The sequence below is a fragment of the Python bivittatus genome, unplaced genomic scaffold (assembly GCF_059951505.1).
Source record: "Python bivittatus isolate LINGU-HERP-01145 unplaced genomic scaffold, Pbiv_v1 ctg000110_np1212, whole genome shotgun sequence".
Lineage (NCBI taxonomy): Eukaryota > Metazoa > Chordata > Lepidosauria > Squamata > Pythonidae > Python > Python bivittatus.
Window position 1 is genome coordinate 1491475 of NW_028277045.1, and position 21399 is coordinate 1512873.

At 44.4% G+C, this 21399-nt stretch overlaps 1 protein-coding gene across 6 annotated transcripts in view; it reads left to right on the top strand.

Moving 5' to 3' along the window:
- TBX5 (T-box transcription factor 5) overlaps positions 1-21399 on the top strand; it is a 43646-nt gene that overhangs the window by 1651 nt on the left and 20596 nt on the right. The window contains exons 1-4 of one of the 6 annotated variants that reach the window (XM_088136650.1): positions 2256-2816; positions 6882-7057; positions 13125-13219; positions 19093-19212. In XM_088136650.1, coding sequence (XP_087992776.1) covers positions 6896-7057; positions 13125-13219; positions 19093-19212 — 377 coding nt within the window. In that variant the 5' untranslated portion in view covers positions 2256-2816; positions 6882-6895. Of the gene's footprint in view, positions 1-2255; positions 2817-6878; positions 7058-12694; positions 12807-12835; positions 12985-13124; positions 13220-19092; positions 19213-21399 lie in introns of those variants that run through there. The other 5 variants (XM_088136649.1, XM_025171090.2, XM_007435040.4 and 2 more) reach the window with 5 other exon arrangements.

Here is a 21399-nt window from a genome sequence, read left to right on the forward strand (position 1 = left end):
CTAAGAGGGACTGGACACATGTATCCTATGTAATGTTAAGAAGAAGGTCAGCCAATGTATATGAAGGGTATGGCATGGGTGGGGATAGCTGCAGAAATGCGTGCCACCTAAAATTTGCAGGCATAGCGAAGTGTCTAATGCTCCTGTTGGACTGGCAACATTGGCCAAAGACCACCTCCGCCCCCCAAGAAAGCAGCGTGCTGGGCCCCTGAGATGATTTTTTCCCTCTTGCCTTGACCTCCAATGTGTCAAGTGATCCAGGAGGAGCCCCCACCTTTCCACAGATTGAGTAGGGACCATACAATGGGGTTCTCTTCTTCTTTAAGAGCCTGGCTTTCCTCATTGTAGGAAAAAAAAATCCCTATGAAACCCTGAAACCTGGTTGATCTGAGGGCTCAGTCCACTCTGGAATTCCTGGATGGGGTGTCTGTGTTTCGATTGCTATGATTCTTCAGCAACAGGCCGAGGAAGGCAAGGAGACCATGGGAGATCCCTAAATGTGACCCACCAGTTGAACGTGCCCGCATTGGTGGAGGTGAGAGTGGAGCTCTAAGCAAAGCTCCAAACCCTACTTGGGCCTACTTAAACAAGCCCTCCTGAGTTCCACAGAATAAGCTTCCAGCATTGGCCTAATATTTTGGATGCCCACCTAGCTGGGGCAAACTAAGTTCAAGGAGACTTACCTGGGAGTCAGCCCCACCAACTCTGGTTGGATACATTGGAAAATCATAATCCATTATGTGCCTCCCTAAATAGGGAATCCTCCTTGGTTGAATGGGCTTCCTACTTCCCTGCAAGTAAACTCTGTTCATAGGTAGCTGGACTGATTTCTCAATAGACATGGCTTAAGTGTTGTGATCCCTTCATTAAGAACATAATACTGTAACAAGAAAGAAGGAGACGGTTCCAGAGTTCAGGTCTTATTTTGGCTCTATTTATTTTTTTAAATGAAGAACAACAAAATCTGGCCAGACCTAAACCCGCTCTTTTCAGACTCCAGAACGTGGCAGAGAAGCTGATTATTTTCTTTTGACCTGTTCAACTTTACCCTCCAAATAATACATTAACAGAGACTAAGTGAAGCTTCATGGCAGAGAGGAGAGCGCCAGATACAAACAGATCCTTGGCCTCCCCTTGACGGCTTGCTTATTTTGAGTGTAGCTGGTTTTCAGAGCTGAGTATATTCTTCATCCCCTGTACTTTCCTTCTGCCTTTATATGGGTGGGTGGTGCAAAACGGGAAGGGGTAAGCTAAAAGAAGGATTATAATTATTATAATAATTAGCCTTGATTTTCCAAATAATTGGTGTCACTGAAAAATTGGAATTGAAAAACATTTCCTTCCTTCTTTCCTTCCTTCCTTCCTTCTTTCCTCCCTCCCTCCCTTTCCCCTCCCTCCCTCCCTCCCTCCCTCCCTCCCTCCCTCCCTCCCTTCTTTCTTTCTTTCTTTCTTTCTTTCTTTCTTTCTTTCTTTCTTTCTTTCTTTCTTTCTTTCTTTCTTTCTCTTTCTTCTCCCTCTCCTTTCTTTCCTTTTCTCCTTCCTTCCTTCCTTCCTTCCTTCCTTCCTTCCTTCCTTCCTTCCTTCCTTCCTTCCTTCCTTCCTTCCTTCCTTCCTTTTTCCTTTTTTCTCTGACTCTCTTCCCCCACCCTCCCCCCAAAATAAACCATGAACTTAAGCAAAGGAAATCACACGCGATTTGATTTCTCTCCCCCTCCCCTTTCCCCCCTCTTGAGACTTGATGTGCAGTAATAATGGAGGGGTGGAGTTGGAAAGCCCACCCCCGCGTATGGTTTGTGTTATAAAAAAAGCCAACGGTTTCTTTTTTTGGAAAGCGAAGGGAGGGGGAGAGGCAAAGCAAAAGAGGAGCAGAAGGAAAGAAAGATTTCCCAAGCTTTGATTCTATCCCCCCCCCCCGCGCGATTTCTTCTTTTTTTTTTTTTAACTTGAGAAAGATGGATAGAAACTGGAGAGAGAATCCGAGAGGAGGGGCGAGGCGAGACGGGAACAGGAGAGAGTTAAAAAAGGAAGGAGGAGGAGGAGGAGGAGAGGAGGAGGAAGGAACCGAGATCTTGGCGAGAGTGTCTTTTGTGCTTGCTTTGCTTGGAAGAAAAAATAAGCTGGGGGGGGGGGGGAGGGAGAGGAAGGAGGTCTGCGAAAGGCAGACCAGAGACTGCCTCCAGCGTACAATCGCAGCTGGTTGGCCAGCCGGAGCGCTGCGCCCTGCGAGACGCAGTTTCCTTCGCCTCGGCGCACTAGACTGGAGACAGACCGTACCCTGCTCTCGGTCTTTCTCTTTTCCCGGCTCTCGGCCGCCTCTTCCTACCCCCGGGTCGTGGAAGCGAACCTGCTCCCGGGAGGGGATCTCGCCACTCCAACCCCCAGCCAAATCCCACCCGCCCCGCTTCTTTCCAATTTCTTTTTCCCGTGCGCCTTTGGAGAGAGCGAACAGTGGGGGGCGGACGGAGAGAGACGGTGGGAGGACCCGAAAAACTGCACCGATTTGGGGGGAGGGGGGCTGAACGGCTTTGCCTTTGCGCGTGCACGTGCTTGGAAAAGCTGCCCCCGCGAGGAAGCGGGCGAGCGAGAGAAAAAGGAAGAGGCGAAGGCGGCAGGGGGAAGGCGATCCGCCGCCGGTTTGCGTTCCGCCGATGCTCTCCTGAAAAGAGGCCTTTTTTATCCCTTCTCCTCCCCGCAAGAGAGGATGGTCGCTCTGGCTGCCGCCGTGGCTGGAGCGACGGTCTGGAGACCCTGCGCTTTGTGAGCGCGACGGCGCTTGGCCCGGGAGATGCGGTGAGCCGCTGCGAGCCGGGCAAAAGGTAACGCACCTTCGTCCCCGGAGCGCGCGCGTCGGGTGGCGCTGCCAGGAGCCAAGCTTGGGGGGCGAAGGAAGGAGAGGGGGTGGGGGGTTTGCAAGGCGCGCTCTGGTGTCAGGGAGGAAGGGAGAGCGACGGGAAGGCCCCAGAGCAGGCCCGGTCGGACCCCAACTGTCAGCCGGGTCGGGGTTCCCAAGGGCGGCCGACCGAGAGAGCTGCTCTGAAGGGCAGGGGCATTTGGCTTGTTTGCGCCTAGGTGCAACCAGGCCGCTCGGCCGGAGCCGGCTGGCTCATTCGCGCAACCCGCAGCTGCTTTTTCCAGCCGGCCTCGGCCGAGCGGCCTGGTTGCTTCCCAGCGGTGCGTGTGCGCGTCTCTTCAAAACTCGGAGAAGGAAAAAGGATCGGGGGCTCGTCCACCAGATGGGCAGAGAAAACACCACAATGTTAAGCCTGTAAAGGAGGATCCTCTGTTCTTCTGATTACTTGCATCTTACCTGTCCTTTAGGTCCAGGGTTCCATCTCCCCCTTTCCCCCCACTGGTGGGGAAGAGGGATTTCGAAGCGGGCACAAACATTCAAGCGCTCTTTTTGACACTACAGGCGGCCTTCACAGTGTTCTCCTTTCCCCACTTCTCAAAAGGGAAGATTTTCTAGAAGCCCCCTCCCTCCGCCATTAGCAGTCCCGACGACCCCTTTTCTCGACCTGAAAACCTCTGCTTTTTCTTCCCTTTGGAACAGCGGCGTTTCCAAGGAAGGTGGAGAATTAGCAGCCTCGGTTTGAAATGCTCCCACTTTTCTTAGCTGAGCCTCCCGTCCCATCCATTTCTCTCATAAGCTGTCTTGCAGTTCAGCTGGAAACCAAATGCTTTTTAAATCCGGTCTGGGTGTTTTTATTTATTTTATCCCCCCCCCCCATCTCCTAGTTCAGCCCTATTCTCGTGAGCCAAATGCGGCCAAAGAGAATTTACTGTATCTGAGAATTTATTGTATTTTAAAAATAACTCAATCACGGGGTTTATCCTATTGAAGAAAAGGGAAGCCCAGCTCCGTTGAATTATGGCAAAGATCAGAGCTGGGCTACAAACGAGATGAAATTCGGTCCAAAGCCTGCCACCAATTATGGTTGGGAAACCTGATTTCCTAAAGTTTTAAAATTTGATGTCTGTGTGTGTCTGTATGTGTATAAACTGTAGATAGATGGATAGATGATAGATAGATGATAGATAGATAGATAGATAGATAGATAGATAGATAGATAGATAGAGTTTAAATATATTGTAGTACTTTAATATAGTCGTTTCAATACTCCTCTTCCCATCCCAAAGTTTTAAGAAATATTCCTTTCTTAAGGATTCAATAAAAGCTTTTTTTCTACCATCTAAAAGGCAATGTGGTAGCCGTAGAATCATGCAATTCAATTTATTTCAGTTAGGTATTTCATTTTAATTTTAATTTACTGTAGATTTGAATAAGTTCCCACCTCCACCCTTTCAAGTGAATATGCCAACACTAAGATTTTAATCAGGGTTTTATTTAGAAAGCAAGTTCTGCTCATTCATTTCCCTTCCTTTTACTTCCAAGTAAAAGTAGAAAACATGTCTGTCAGTTTGGACTCCGAAGTAGCCTTTTCTCTAGAATAAATTCCTCTGATCTCGACAAGCGTTGTTTCTGAGTAGGCGTATATAACATTTAGGGTTAGATTTAATATAAAGTTATTTGGAAGTTTCCCTCTGTAGCAACTGTTTAGACTTGTGAAGACTTGCATTTGGTTTAGTTATACACAGAGAAGTGAATTGCAGTGAAATAAATGGAGCTTGGCAGTAGATAGGAACTTGTTTTTATGGAGAACAGACATGTCTTTCTTTCCTTCCTGTATTTTCCATTCTCCTTACTTTATACTTGTTTCTTCTTCTTCTTCTTCTTCTTCTTCTTCTTCTTCTTCTTCTTCTTCTTCTTCTTCTTCTTCTTCTTCTTCTTCTTCTTCTTCTTCTTCTTCTTCTTCTTCTTCTTCTTCTTCTTCTTCTTCTTCTTCTTCTTCTTCTTCTTTCAGGTTTGACCATGAGGAGACAGTGTAAGCACATCAAAAGCTAAAATTCCCCAAGGTCAGATTTTGTACCCCTGATAATGGTGTGATATTTGGGGATAAATTCATATTTTGTTCTTAAATTGAAGGGCTGTATTTCTGCATCTCTCTTCCCCCTTCCCTGTGTTGTAACTTACAGCCTTCCCTCAGACATTTCTTATACTCTCCCCATGCTTCAGTTTAGGTGAAAAAGCCCACACTTTGTTTCCCTTCCTTTCTGGAGGCGAAAATCCTTGTCCCCTTTCTGCTCCTCCGCTTCTAGACTTTATCTGGATATAATAATAATAATAATAATAATAATAATAATAATAATAATAATAATAATAAAAAGCTGCAGCAGGTTTCAAGGATGTTGTTGTAGCTTGGCATTCTGGAATGCCGGAAGAAAAATTGAGGGCTGGAGAAAAGGAAGGGCCCGTGTGGGATCCTCGGTTAGAAAACTCTTCTGAAACCTATTCAAGATGAATTTTACATGCATCTTCCAGGGGTAGTCTATCACATGTATTCTCTGCTTGTGGAGGACTAGAAGCTTGCTTTTCTCTCTTTCTTTTTTCCTTTTCTGTCCCTCACCTTCCTACTTCCGTTCCCTTCCCTTCTTTTCTTCCTTCTGCGTTTCTCTTTCATTCTCTTCCTTCCATATAAAATGCACTGTATACATTTTCCCTGCATGCAATAAATGTGTGTATACAAATATATATTTTTGTATATGAACATGTCTTTATACACACTTAAATTCTATCCCCCCCCCCCTCCACACACACATTCCCACCCACCTGCCCCAATCTAACTTTACAGGCCTTTACTTACACGCTTAAGGAGGTCAGTGAAAACGCTAGCAATTGTGTTCACACACGCTACCATTGGTTCATTCTATCTGAGTAGTTTGGGGGTGTCTAAGCAGGTGGCATTCCCCCCCCCCCCATGGAGCATTACACTGTGAGGAAATTGCTTGTTTTAGAAACCAGATAAATGTGTTGTGTGAAAGAGTCTATTGTGGGTCTATTATATCTGCTGTGTATTTATGTGAGAGTGGAAGGGCTGAACAGACATATTCTTTCTCTCACCCCCCCCCCCATATAATTATGCATTGGAATTTGATGTTAGTAAACATATTGCATGTAAAAATGGAAAACATTATATATATTCCAATATGTTCACACCATTAGCTAGTCTGGGTTGGGAGCCGGGAGATTTTTAATTTAGCCCATTATAGGAACATGGCCGTGGTTTTAACATGTTTTGTAAGCTGGCCCATGTTGTAAGGTAATGTATGGCTGGTGCTGTTGTTCAGTGGAGTAACCTGTGATGTAGGAACACATTCATGGTGTTTTGTGAGCTGGGGTTTAGCGTGTTGTGGGAACCCAACCTCTGTGGGTATGCACGTGAGAAAAGGCAGGCTGAGAATTTGGGGTGGGTCAAACTCTGGTCATGATTATATTTTCTCACTTCCAGCCAACCGCACGGCCCAATTCTAAGCAAACAGTTTTGCCTGTGACTGAATTTACATCCCCAGGAGCTCCTGGGATTTTCGACCCCAATCTTGCATTACTTGATAGTTCTTAGAAGACTCCAGGAATGATCCAGGTGGTCAATCTCCTGGGGTACGTGCACTGAAACCCAGGAGGCTAGTGTTGGCACCTTTAAGGGCTCTGGGCAGAATATTTTAATATTGTCACTTCAGGCTGTTACGTGCCAGTTTGTAATCTCATATTTGGGGGGGGGGGGGGTTGGAGAGATGCCTGCTGGCCATTCCTGGATTTCTGTGGCTCCTTTGCTGGGCGGGGGGACGGATCTCTTCTGACCCCCATCCTTGGCCTGCCTCTTTCAATGGCTTTCGGGTGAGAACTGGCACGAGAGGGTCAGGAAGCCTGCGTGCCTCCCCCGATGGGCTGCTCAGGGGGCAGAAGAGGCGGGGAAGGGAGTCATCTGTGGCCCCTGGGCCCTTGTCCCCATCACTCTGGCCATTTCTCTTTCTTTCTGCAGCAGAGGTAGCCTGGAAGATGGCGGGTGCTGAGGAAGGCTTCGGGCTGGCAGCCACACCAGGCGATTCACCTGGTGATTCCCCGCCGAAACAGCTGAGCCCCGAAGGCAAGCCAGATGGGCAGTTGGGGGGTGCCAGTAGCAAGCAGCTGGCCTCGCCCCAGCCCGCCTTCACCCAGCAGGTAAGGGGGGGCTCAGGTGGGGAGGTGCCAACAGCGACAATAACAACATAAATGGACCTTTCTGATTAGCTCTCCTCCTTCTCCTTCTCCTTCTCCTTCTCCTTCTCCTTCTCCTTCTCCTTCTCCTTCTCCTTCTCCTTCTCCTTCTCCTTCTCCTTCTCCTTCTCCTTCTCCTTCTCCTTCTCCTTCTCCTTCTTTTGAAGTGGAAGGGTGACAGGAATAATTAAAATATGAAAATGATGATAATTATTACTATTATTATTATTGCCTGCCTACAGCCTAGAGAATCTCCTGGAACATTATCATCAGGAGCAAGAGTTCTATTTCGAACTAGATAGGCATTAGGAAATTTGAATTATTATTACTATTATTATTAGGAAAAGTGAAGGATGATGATGATGAAGTAGTCCAAGGGTCCCGTGGAGGAGAAGACGGTGGGGATGACGATCACCGCCTCCTAACTGTTCCTTTCGCCCTCTGTTTGGAATCCAGACGTCTAAACAAAGGAGGCGCAGTTGATCGATCGCGGCGCTCCAGACCCGGGACCGGGTGCGGAGAAGGTTCTCCTCCGGCTCGGTGAAAAAAGAGGTCCCTCTTGGGGGCTCCGACAACCTTTCTATTTTTACTTTCCTCGCGCGGAGGCGGGTGCAAGGAGACGGAGGGTTCCGCGGGGGCTCCTCGCCCAAGCAAGCCGGGCCCCGCCGCTTTCTTGTCCCGAGAGGACGGCTCCCGCCGTTCGTCGTAACGGGGCTCCGTGCAGGCCGAGCGAGGAGAGGAGCCCCGGATCGCGGGTTTAGGGGGAGCCTTTTGTTTCGAACTTCCCCGCTCTCTTGCTCTCTTCCCCGGCGTAAAAGAATCTCCGGAGGAGGCAGCGAAAGGCCCTTCGTAGTCTGGTAGTTCCCAAAAGCTGCAGGCTGGAAGCCGCCCCCCCCCCCCCGCCCCGTCCTCGGCGTATCTAAACCGAAATTAACGCCTCTCCAGACCTCGAACAAACCGCGGTTCCAGGATCCCTGCTCGTATCGCTAAACCGACCCTCTGCTGGTCCTTCCGAACCCCTCCGCGCCGCATTTCATGCGCACGAATGGCAGCGAAGCGTGCAAAAGCGCGCAGCTGAGTCCTCTTTGCTCGGAGGAAGCCGCCGTTGAACTCGATGGGGCTTCGTGTTGAGTAGCCCTATAGAGTCTGGCGGGCTGTGGGACTGTCACACGCCCCCTCCCCACCGGAGCTCCTCGTTTTGATCTCGGGTCTTGAACGGACCCGTTTTCTGCGTTCGCGCGCAAGATGCTGAAGGGCAGACGAAGCGGTCTGGATCCCGGAATAACAACAATAACGCCACAATTAATATGTGGGGATCTGTGTTTGCGAGAGAGAATGACGTGAAAAAAGTAGACAGTCACGGGGTAATCTGGGTTAAGCGGTTGTGAGCGTGCTCACCGAGATTCCCGGGCGTAGGCAAGAGTTGGTTGCCCAAGCACGAAACCACAAACCCCTCTGCAGAAACCAGAACTCGGCCAACCTGGGTTTGTCGGCGCCCGGTGTGAACGAGCCCCTCCCATGATGAAACCATCCTGCGTTTTGTACCCTCTGGTTCTGCACGCCGGTGAGGTCGGGGCCTGGCTGGCTGATGTAACTCAGATTCCCGGATTAGCACCAAGACAGCGATCCCTCTGCACGATCTGGCAACATCCCTTTGGCTGTGGATGATGGGGACTGTGATTGAAAGGCTCTGGAAGGGGGCAGGCAGGAAGACGCGGAGAGAAGAGGTGCACTCAGGCTGTCAGTGGAGAGGTAAAGCTCCCTGCAAACCCGGGACCCTTATTCTGAGGCGCGTGTTGTTCCTGTACGTCAAGCGTAAAGCATTTGCGCTCCTCTTCCCGGGTGGCACCACCGGGTCTAAATTCACCCTTCTGGCATTCTTAGCGAAGGCGCTTTGCTTCGTTTTCCATTCAGACAGGCTTTTGGCTTTGAGGCTGCCGGGTCTGTAGAAGTCGGTTCTCATCTCTGGTTCTGGTTTTAATTTCTTTTTCTTTCACCTCCCGCCTTCCTCCCTGATTGATCTGCTTTTCAGGCAGAGGTTTTCGCCCATCCTCTCTTCCCCCAGCGCGTGCTGGGTGTCCTCCCCTTTGTCCCGCGTCGCTCTGCCCGGCGGTCCTTTAAGGAGGAAGGCCGATGCCGGCCCTTAAGCAAGCCTTCACATGTACATGCCTGGCTTGCACGCAGGGAAACAAGGAGCCTGCAGGATTTTCCCCTTGGAAGGCTGAGGTTGATTTTTTTTTCTTTCCAGGGTCCCAACATCTGTTCATTGGTGATTAAGGGTGAAGGCTTGCTTTCTGATCTCTCACCTTGCCTCCCAATTATGACAAGAGAGAGAGAGAAATAGGGAGGATTATTAAATCTATTGGAATCTATTAAATCTATTGGAAGCTAGCTTATTTTCCCTACATGATGATGATGATGATGATGATGATGATGATATATTTAATTTATATGCTGCCTGATTCCCAGCAACTCATGAAGATGATGATGTGGGCTAGTGATGTTTTTCCCTTCCTTCCTTCCTTCCTTCCTTCCTTCCTTCCTTCCTTCCTTCCTTCCTTCCTTCCTTCCTTCCTTCCTTCCTTCTTTCTCTCTCTCTCTCTCTCTCCTTCCTTCCTTCCTTCCTTCCTTCCTTCCTTCCTTCCTTCCTTCCTTCCTTCCTTCCTTTTCTCTCTTTTTTATCATATTTCTCATATTTAAAAGGCCTGATGGGCCAATCTCAATTTTGCTTTCGTAGCTGAGTGCCACTCTCATCCGTGGGCTCCCCTTTCTCACTCTTCAACCCTGTTCCCAGGTCTTACACTTAAGTTGCAACGTAAAGTAGCTTTCCATTTGTCGAGATGCCCCCCTTTCCTGTTATTAAGGGGTGTGTGCGCTGCCTCTCTGGGAATTTGAGAAAAATAGAGGTTCAACCAACGCTATTTTTGTCACTGTTAGAGGCAACACCAGCTGCAATTTGGAATTCACTGGCGCTTCATAGCCTTTGAATAAACACACCTAGAATTATAAGACGTAGGAAGAAAAGCCTTCGGTTGCCCAGAGAGCTATCAGCGAGAAGCTAATGTCCTACGTGTACAATGTTGAATGGCTAGATTCGTCAACTTAAAAAAATCAAATTAATTTTTTTTAATACAATGTGTACTGTAAATAAATCAACTTTGGAATTCACCACCATGAGATGTGGTGCTGGCTACCAGTTTGGTTAGCTTCAAAAAAGGGTTGGGCTGATTCATGGACATCCTGGAGATCCATGGCTATTAGCTTTGATGGCAGCATGTGTCTCTGAAGGCCATCTGCTGGGAGACTCATGGGCTTCCTTGGACAGTTGGTGGGCCACTGGGAGAACAGGCTGTAGACTAAATGAGCCAGCACTCTGATCCAGCAGGGCATGGCTGATGTTCTTATGTGTTGTTGTTGGTCTTTTTCTCCTCCTCCTCCTCCTCCTCCTCCTCCTCCTCTGAAGGCCATCTGCTGGGAGACTCATGGGCTTCCTTGGGCAGTTGTTGATGGGCCACTGGGAGAACAGGCTGCTGAACTAGATGGTCCAGGGGTCCCATCTAGCAGGGCACAGCTTATGTTCTGAGAACTGAGTTGGTTTCATTGATTAATTGGTGGGTCAGTCCTACTTTTGATTGATGAGACTAAAAGTTAACAGAGCCACTGAATAATATTAGTTTTAATAACAATATTATTAAATACGAATACTGGTGTTGTAATAACGATTGTTAGGATGTTTCTGTTCTTTTGTGTCCAAATATTGTATTAAAGTGCCTTATGGATGCTTCCATCCATCCATATTTGGGTATAACTCTTATTAATCTTTGATTTGTCACAGACAAGCCATGCCTTAAATGATTGGCTTATCACATTCATTTTTCACTTCTTTTCTTTGTATCATTTTTGGTGCTAGTGATATTTGTATTACCCCATCCTTAGATAAGTGTTGATTTGACCAAGTGTGCTAGGGTAGAGGGAGTCCTGTTGAACTCAGAGGAATTGACTTTGGTTTAAAAAAACAAAAAAGGGAAGCAGACCAACTATTGATTTTAATGGGGTTCGTCTGTGCCCTAGGCACAAGATTGGACTGAAATAATTATTTAACTGTTTCAGCAGCCTTTCTTAAATCATCTCCTCCCCTCTCCTTGTTCTCCTCTTCCTCCTCTGTTTTGGTCTCCTGCCACATTCTGCAAGGAGCTGAATTGCCATATAAAAGGAGGATGTCATAATGCAGAAACAAGGCTGATAAAATGCATTGTGACATGTCTGATCTCTCGTGTTCCAGAAGTTGAGGATCACAGTTCTCAGAACGTTCTGTGGCTACGGATTCTGAAGGTCGAAGACCCAAATATATGGGAAAACACCAGCATGGAGAAAGCCAACCCCCTAAAAAAGTGTGTGTGTGATAATAATAGCAATTGCCCCAATCTCACAGGTAGAAAGGTTGGACCCAAAGGACGGCCGGCATTTGAAATAATAATAATAATAATAATAATAATAATAATAATAATAATAATAATAATGTCAATATACTTTTCACTGAAAGTAAAAATCCACTATTTTGGATGTCTCCAGATCCTTCTGTTTACCAGAGGCTTGAATGGACAAATAAAAGAAATAGAAGGGGGATGGGGGGAGAGACTGTGGTTGTATTCCCATGACACACTAGCTCGTGGTTAACTTTAGGCGTGTTATTGAATTCACTCCATTTTCCTGGACCGGCTCAACAGGCTGTGGTTTGTGGATAGGCACAGCCCAGGAGGTCCTGCGAACATGATTGCTGACCAGGACGTGCTGAGAAAAAGCCCTTCTTTTCTTCTTCTTCCCAGGGCTGAGAGAGAGTCACTGGCTCAAGGTCACCCTGCTGGCTTCGTGCCTAAGGCAAGACTAGAACTCACGGTCACCCAGTTCCTGTGGCCCTCACAGTGAATCCACCAGTGGCTAGTTTGGCATCGCTCCCACTGCCAAGCTAGAACGGGGTGGCAACTTTGGGGTTCAGGTGGGACCCCAATACCTAGCTGGCTTAATGGAGGAGCCTAGGACAAACATTGGTTTTGGTGGGAACGCCGCCAGAACCTCGCTCGAGGTCCGGTTTGTCTGAATGCAAGGCAGCCCAAACCTGGTTACACTTGGCATTTCGTCCCCCTGCTCCGGATCACAAGCCTCTCTTCTTTGTCTGCATAATCTCCCCCCACCCGGAAAAAAAAATCAGGAAATCTCTAGCCTGTCCTATTATAGCCCCTTCTATTTTGATGCTTTTGGCTGGAGGCTTATCAGCGCTGTTGGTATCAGAAATTTCCAGTCGACTCTCACGGCCGCCGGCGCTAGCAACTCCGAAAACGCGGGGCATTGTCCGCCCCCCTCGACGCCCTCGCCATTTGGGGAGATAAAGCCACAACCTGAGTCTCTCATGCTGTCAAGGGACGAAGCCAATGAAAACCCAAGCTGAGCTATCACGGGAAAGACGACCCTGGCTCCCCCCGCCAAGCCCATTCCCACGTAAGGCAGTCTCCGACCTGGATTGGCCCCCGAGGGTGGAACACCACCAGGACTTCTAAAAGGACGCCCATCAGAGACACACCTTTGCCAACTCTTTTCCCGTGCGGAAAGTTGACTTTCTTTGAAGGGACACGTGTCGAGTTCTAGAGCGGGTTGCACGGACAGTGGAGAAAAGGAATTGACCACACGTGTGTTTGGAAGCCCCACTGAAAGCAAGGCACGCTGGCCTGCAGCCTGAACAAGAAAGGGGGTGGGGGAGGACGAAGTCATGTGCGTTATAAAAGCATGTGTGAATGAGACATGTCAGTTTACACGTCGTCCATTTTTTCTCGCATGTGCAGTTCCTTCATGGAATAGGGGGTACTGGGTGAAACACCTTGGATGTCTTTAGTGTTGTAAGTTCCTCTTGTTTTATTATTTGGATTTTTCAAGTTGTGTGTGTGTGTGTGTGTTCACAGAGAGAGACATATGTTTTATACATATATAGGCACAGAGAGAGAGACAGATATGATTTTATCGTACTTCCTCTTTCCAGGGAATGGAGGGAATCAAGGTGTTTTTACACGAACGAGAACTATGGCTCAAATTCCACGACGTGGGAACCGAAATGATTATAACGAAAGCTGGAAGGTAAGATCCAAAGAGGCAAAGGGAGGAAAGATCCAGGAAAGAGCACATCTGTCTATTACAGAAAGAGCAAGAGATTATTTGTTCAATGAAATGTTTTGTGTTTTAAACAGTTGGTTTGGGGTGGGAGTGATCAAGAGAGAATCTTCATGAATTTAAAGATGTATTTTAAACAATGTCCTTCCTTCCTTCCTTCCTTCCTTCCTTCCTTCCTTCCTTCCTTCCTTCCTTCCTTCCTTCCTTCCTTCCTTCCTTCCTTCCTTCCTTCCTTCCTCCCTCCCTCCCTCCCTCCCTCCCTCCCTCCTTTGCTATGTATACAAAATGCATATTTTATATATACAAAATGCATAACATATATAGAATATCCATCCCCTCACATTTTTCTCTTCTCTTCTCTTCTCTTCTCTTCTCTTCTCTTCTCTTCTCTTCTCTTCTCTTCTCTTCTCTTCTCTTCTCTTCTCTTCTCTTCTCTTCCCTTCCCTTCCCTTCCCTTCCCATCCCGTCCCATCCCATCCCTACCCTTCCCATCCCTTCCCTTCCCTTCCCTTCACTTCCCTTCCCTTCCCTTCCCTTCCCTTCCTCCTCCTCCTCCTCCTCCTCCTCCTCCTCCTCCTCCTCCTCCTCCTCCTTTTTTCTGAATATATCTACACTGGCTTGCTCATGATTAATGTTACTGGAAGAGCACTGCTTTGTTCAATGCTGATAAGGCCGTAACTCACCTAGAAAACTTCTGTTAAGAGATAAATAGAGATCACTTCTAATAATGAAAGTGGATCAAAGATGAATAAAGTGATTGTTATTTTTCTAAATAGTTTTACAAGCAAGAACTAAAGTGTTGGCCATTGTGAGGACTCCATGGAATGAATGAGAGTGAAGGAGAGGACACACACACACACACACACACACACACACACATGCATTCATAAAATATGAAAATGAGTTGCTATCCTATGGACATTTACCCCAAAGGAAGTGCTATAGAATGCAAGGAGGTTATTTCAGATTAAATGTGGGTACGTTCACCCTATTCATTTGCAAGATGTCTTCACAGGAAGGCAGGCTCAGCTAAAACGAAGCCTCTCCAACATTGCAAACTTGGATTCAACCTCACTGAATCGCGCCTGAATAAACAGTTGTGGTGTTTGGCTTTAGAAGACATACCCCTATTCTGATAAATATTTGACTCTGAGCCATGGAAGGAAATGAAGAGAGAATAAAGTTTATTTCCTAAAGGTTTTTTTTTTTTCTCCCTTTAAAAAATCCTTTATCTTCGCTTTAAACCACTTTCAGATGTTTTCTTCCTGTGAACTTTAAAGCTGCGATCTTGCATCTCAGTTTTCTGAAAAGGAGCCTGTTTGAACTCAATGGGGTCCATTTTGGAGAGTTGGCAGGGTTTTGCTCTGTCAGGCGAGCACCCCTGCGTTCAAGCAACGTTGAGACTCCAAATATGGCACTCTCGGACAAAAATCAGTAACCGAACATAAATGGTGCCTCACTGGCTGGGTTCACCCCAGATGATCAGCTGGGTTAGGCTCTGTGGGGGCTTGTTTGTGGCTTAGAGAATGGGACAAATCATTTACCAGGCGCTGCAGTGTGCCAGCTCCAAAAGTGGATTAAGTGCGCAGAGGCAGCCTCTGTAAATTAAACGGCAGCCTAGGTCAATGAAAAACGCGAAATTAATCAGCTTTTGGTGCCATCTCGTATGCACGGGGAAACTCAAATTATGTGCCCCGTTATTGGCTCGGTGTTCAGTGCAACGGATTGCAGTGCAGTTTTCCATGTTATCCTTCACGCTAAAGTCATCTTTAGGTATGTTATTGTGTATATGCATGAATATTCTTTGCATATGCATATCTGGGTGTGCGTGGGCTGCACGCCAACCCATTACCTATTCTAAGTTTGAACAAAAACTTTAAAAAGTAAAAACTTAAATAAAAAATAAAACTTGAAAAAAATAGATTGGGGTGGCTTGCTCTGGTCTGCACATGTTGTGCGAAGCAGGCCTTGTCTCCTAAGCCAAAATGGACTTTATTTGCTTGGACGTGGTGTGTTATGTGAAACTAACCATTGTCTTTGGGTTTAGGGAGTTGTCTGAATACAGCCCCTATCTCATTGCCCTATTCTTTTTATTTTGTTTAGCGTGCATCTGGAATTTGTTTTAATAGTGATTTTGTTAAAGATTACAACTACAGTGATAAAAAACTCAGGCAAACGAAAAGAAAATGTAAAAAGAAAAAGAAAAAATAGAAGGTGCAGAAGAGAAAAAAGAAAATAGAAAGTAAAATAGAAAAGAAAGAAAAAATAAGAATATAGTAAAGAAAAAGAAAAGAAATATATAGAGAAGTGCTTCCCACCTTCATCACAAGTATGAACAATGTTAGTAACTTTTCACCTTCTCTTAAAATACAACGGAATTTCTCTTCTTCCCCTGTCTCATCTCTTATCTGTCAACAAATCCTTAAAGCCTTGTCATTTCAGTCCTGATCAGCAAAAGTCCATTAAGGATGACTAGAGATAACAGTGTATCTATTTTAACCTTGATCAAATAAACCAACTTTAAATTCCTCCTTTTACTTTTAACAAACTTGATCTTTAATCCCTTCAAATCATGTCCTAAGAACTTGATTTCTTTTCATTTTTTCTTTGTCCTTTCTCACAAAATTCTTCAAAGCTTTAACCAGCCTCTTTTGTAAATCCAATATAGGAAGACTATCCAGGTCACTCTCTTGGTTTGTTATATGTATTGTATATGTATCCATTTTAATTATTAAGACATCAGCTGGTTTCTTTTGTATGACCAATGTAGCATCTTTTTCCATATCATTCTTGCAGCCTGTTATTTTTAAATCCACTTTCAGATCAGTCTCAGTCTTGTCTGGTAAAACCTGTTCCTCTTCTGTAACATCTTTTAAACATAGTCTATCTATAGAAGCAGACACTCTTAAAAATAACTTCTGGGCCCATTGTTCAAAAATATCCTTCAATATGTTGAGTATTAAAATATTTTGCTCCGTTCTGTATTAGTAAGTCAAATTTAAGTGTTGTTCTCCTTTCAGTGTAATCTTTAGTTCCTTCTAGTTCTCTCTAGTGTCTAACCTTCAAAGTCCCATCCTATCTTTTTTGTAAAGAATTTAAAACAAAAGTATTTTCCCATGGGAAGGATTCTCATAATTAATTCCACATTCTTATTACAAATATATCTGGACTCTTAGTCCATTTGTAACTTTCTAAAATCAAAATTTTTAATCACACTTTTTATTCCGTAAAAAAAATTAAGTCCTTAAATGTGTATTTAAAACTTCTTTGGCTAAGGAAACTCATGCAGTGCTGTAAAATTTGTTGATCCAAAGGTTCCTAATAGCTGAAAAGCAGTGAACAAGCAATTTCCAAAAGTGATTAGAAAAGAAAGTATGAGAACCTTGTGTCCATAATGGTGCCGACAACATTTTGGGCAAAGATGGCATCCCCTTGTCTCCCAGAGTTCTAAATCCATCAGAGACTGCTGTCTTGCAAATACAAGTTTTAGAGAAGAAATAAAAATAGTGAATAGGTAAGAAAGAAAATAAGAGAAAGAGACAGAGACAGAGAAAGAGAAAGAAAAGGGAAGAAAAGATTACAAAGAAGTGGTTTCCAATCTTCTTAACAGCAGTAATAAATGATTTATATTTTACCCTCTCTCTAAGGTTACAACCCCTACCCTTAATCTGACATTCAGTGTAAGACATCCATTATATTCTCAGTCCTTTTTGCTGGATGCGCAGATCTAGACTAAATGATTTAGACATCTTCTGAGCCAGTGAGGGAACAACATCATTCTCCTTTGCCAATCCAGGTTTCTCATGCTGTATCAAGGGAAAATAACAGTTTCACTCCCACTTCCAGCTAACTGCTCCATCTTCAGTTACACATCAAGCCAACCGATTTTATTGTGTCCGCACTAACTCGGTAAGGAGCCCTTTTGAAATGAGTGCTCCCTACCTCTGAATAAACAAGATTGGGATGAGATGCACAGATTCTGCATGGTTTGGGCTGGGGGAGGACAGGATTTTCACAGTACCCACAACTGTGTGACCATTGTCTAAAATTATAATTATTGTTAGAAGAACCAAGCGATGCTTTGTCACAGCAACATTGCGCACGGCGTTCTGTGATAGTTTTGCTTAGGATAATGGAGAAGACTCTCAGGAGCTCACTGGGTTTTAAAAAGAAAAATCATTTGGGGTCTAATCGCAAACAGACTTTATCGTAAATTGTTTTCTGAACTCCCATTTCAGAAGCAGCCACAGAACTGTGAAAGGGAAGCCCTTGTAATGTGTTCCTTGGATCCTGACCTAAGTTTAGGATTGGGGGGTGGGGAATCAGCCACTTCTAAATCTGGAACTGATTTAATGACAAGTGCTGGTGTCTTTGAATGGTTCCAACCAAGAGTTTCTCCCAGTTCTACCTGCTGGGTATAATAATGCATAGATGGCCAAGGTTTTGTATTCTTCTAAAGCCCCAGAGCAGCATGTAATCCTTGTGGATCTCAATTCTTCAAACATTGCTACCAAACTGTAATTTTTACTGTTACAGAAAGGAGAAAATATGAAAGACATGGGAACAACCATGTGAGAAGTGTTTAGTGTTAGGTAAGCTAACACTGACTAACACTGGAGAACATCATGTTGGAAAAACTTTGCTGGCAACCTGTAATGGTATGTGGGAAAGACCTTGGGAGACTGGGCCAAGAGATGCCACCTAGCGATCAGTCAGATAAGAGGCAGCATAGCCCACAGCTGGATAGTGGGCAGGGCAAAGGGCTCAGAAGAGACCCTCCCTAGTTTCTTGGGCTGTAAAGGAGATGGGGGGGGAGTTCAGGATTGTACTTTCAGACTTGCAAGATTCTGTTAATGTAGCTTTACAATAAAGTAGAGTGAGCTCATCTGGTTGTGTTTCCTGCCTGGCCTACCTAGTAAGGTATCTTGCAAGTCTGAAAGTACAATTCTCCTGCTGTCTCCTTTATATAAGTATAGTTGGGGAATTCTTTGAAGATGGCAGGTGATGGATAAATCATCACTTTGTTATTATTTGGGAAATGTAGAAGTCTGCCTGAAATTCAGGAGTCCTTTATTTTTCTAGATAATTTTTTAAGGGGAAAAAAAAAGATTTCTTGGTGTGATCTCTGGAGTTTGTGTCCCAAAATGCAGAGGTGGGCCAATAAATTTAAAACTCCAAAACCAGTTTTCATAAGGAACATATTATTTTTTTGCTTGTTTTGGTTGCTGGTTATCTGTAGGTGCTATGGAAAATGACAGGGGCATCTACAGTATGAGTGAAGCAAGGAAGGAAGCAGGTGCAGTCAAAATAAAAAATGGGCATGTCCAGAGTAAAACAAAAAACAAAACTAGTTTGTCATAAATTTATTGTTCCATTTTTGAAATGGCTGTGAGAATAATCTTGAGGAACAGGAGGAAGAGCTTCAGCCAAGGCAACAGTCAGATAAGAGAAACCTGAGTCCAGAATAGAAATGTAATTTGAGAAAGTGTCTCAGGCTGACCCTCCCTAGTTCTCACAAATATAAAGGGAGGGAGGAAAGTAGAAGCACATTCAGGATTGGAATTGATTGGGAGAAATCTGGATGGTCCAAATCAAATCTGGTCCAATTTAATCCTTAAGTCCCTATCCTTTGAGATATTTGAATCAAACTGGATCAGTTTTCCAAATCTATTTTCAAGATCCCAATTGTCCCAAATTCACACATCTGTTGTGTACCTATGGTTTGTATACATACTTCTTGTCAATCTTACTTTTTAATATTATGATTGAGTCAAAGTCCGTGTTCCAGAACATTTGTTTTTACATTAATGAATTTCTTTCTTTCTTTTGTTTGCTTTTAGACGAATGTTCCCCAGCTACAAAGTGAAAGTCACAGGACTCAACCCCAAAACAAAGTACATTCTTCTAATGGACATTGTACCCTCTGATGACCATAGATACAAATTTGCAGATAACAAATGGTAGGCAATTAAAGGTGGGATCACAGGTTCAGCCCAAGTTTAAAAAATTCATCAGTTGTACTTCAGTTATTGGATAGAAGGAAACAGAAGGCCCTTGGTGATTCCTAGATATTTCATTCCTTGCAACCAATCTGAACCAAATAATATCTTCTAAAAATAGTAACCAGGAGGGACGATATCAAAAGAGCAGATCTGGTCTACTCAGTGGCCTTGGTCTAATCATCATTCCTTAGCCTAATCCATCTTAGAGAATAGTTGGAAGAAGCATGCAATTAGGGAGAAGAGAACATCTACCCCATCTTCAGGTCCTTCAAGGAAAGACAATTCATAAATAAAATAAAAGGCAAGACATAGAATTCTCTGCCAATTATTACTTTTCAGTAGAAGAGCTGTAGTGTAGAGGAATATAGAGATGGCCCTGAAGAAAGAATTCAGTGACCGTTATGTAGACATCGACTTAGCTCCAGATAGACAGGAGGGAGTGGAGGAAAACTCCACGTTGCCCTGCCTTGATTCTCTTTAGTATAAAAGAAGAAGGAGAGAATTTATGCCAGACTTTCAAGACGTTATTATATTTGATAGTAATAATAGAGTTCCAGTAGTTAATGTGCTGTTGGTTTAATGACCTGTTCAACCTAGAAGGGCTGAGTTAGGATAGAATCTAAGCAGATTTACTGGGGAATATATGCAAGGATCTTTACTGAGACTCATTCAGAACTAAGTTGGCCTTTATGTACATGCTTAGCTTTAGAGATAAGAGTACTTAAAAGCTGAACCCTCCTGGGAACTTACTCCTGAGAAGTTTCAGAGAAGATTGAGTTACAGTGATAAAAACATGACTGATGGGCCTGTTTTTACCTCAGCTGCTGTTTTATGCTGTTTCTATTTTTCTATTCTTTATGCATTTATATTTCCTTCTAACACTGTTAGCCACCAAGAGTCATGAACCTGAGAGGGGCAGCCCTAGAAACCGAAATAACTTTATTACATTTATTTATTGATTTCATATTCAATATGCAAAATTTTAAAAGAAATGGAAGTAAACCAACTAAATTTAAATATTGACATCCTGGAGCTTTCCATTTTTAAAATAAATGAAAATAAATCAACTTTAGTATTTAAATATTTGATCTTTAGATCTATTAAATAAACGTGTTAAAGAAATCTGGGCTCCCAATCAGAGTCTCCTATTAGAGAATGAGCCAGAAATGTAGGTCGGGGCCTTCTTGAATGATAAAAGTGATACAGACAGGTGGTCTGTGTTTCCATGAAACTTTTAGGAGATCAATAATGAAAGTAAGAACAGAGAACTGTCTAACTGTTGGGATGTGAGACATGCATCAATTGTCTAAACAACCACCATTATGGTTGCATTCCTTTGTAACTCAAAACCAGTATTTGTGTTAACCCTGACTTACTAAACAAGCCACAGTGACTTGGCTCATCCCTTAACACTAATGAGTCAGGACCCGCGTCACACTAAACCAAAACTAAACAAGCCTTTGCAAAACTTGGCCATATTGAAAGTTTGCAGGGAGCGGGGGGGGGGGAGGGAATTAAAAGATTAAACAAGGCAGCATAAAGAAAACACAGAAAATTGATAGCACTTTCTGGAGAAGAGGGCGTGAAAAACAACCAGAAATGAGAATAAAAATAGAGCTTATATCTTACTCCATATAATAGAGAGGATATGTTATTCCAGTCTTTGCTGACTTTGAGTAGCTTACATACCCTACCTTTGTAAACTAAGATTTAAAAATTCAGAGAGTTGTAGGAAAGCTGGTCAGGTGATAATAGGTCTTTCTCCATTGCCTCCCCCCTTTCCCCCTCCTTTTATCGTTCCAAATATTGCATATACACAGAGAAAAAGGATACAGGCCAACATGGCTTTCTTTGAGATGAAGTCTCTAGTGGTAGAACCCCGTTTACTACTTTAGGATAGTAGCATCATACTGACTGTGAGTGTCAAATAAAGGAACTGTTTAATGGGGAGTTTAGCTAATTGACATGAAATTCAGGGACGAACAAGGGTTACCTGAAAAAGACAAGGATTGAATCGGAGATGAAATTGTTGAGGAAGTCTTCTCTTTCCATCTCTCCGTCCTTCCCTGCTCTGGCCTTTTCTGATTTTCTACCAGGTTAAGGGCCAAAGAAAAGAAACAATGGAAGAACAACTCCACAGTGTTG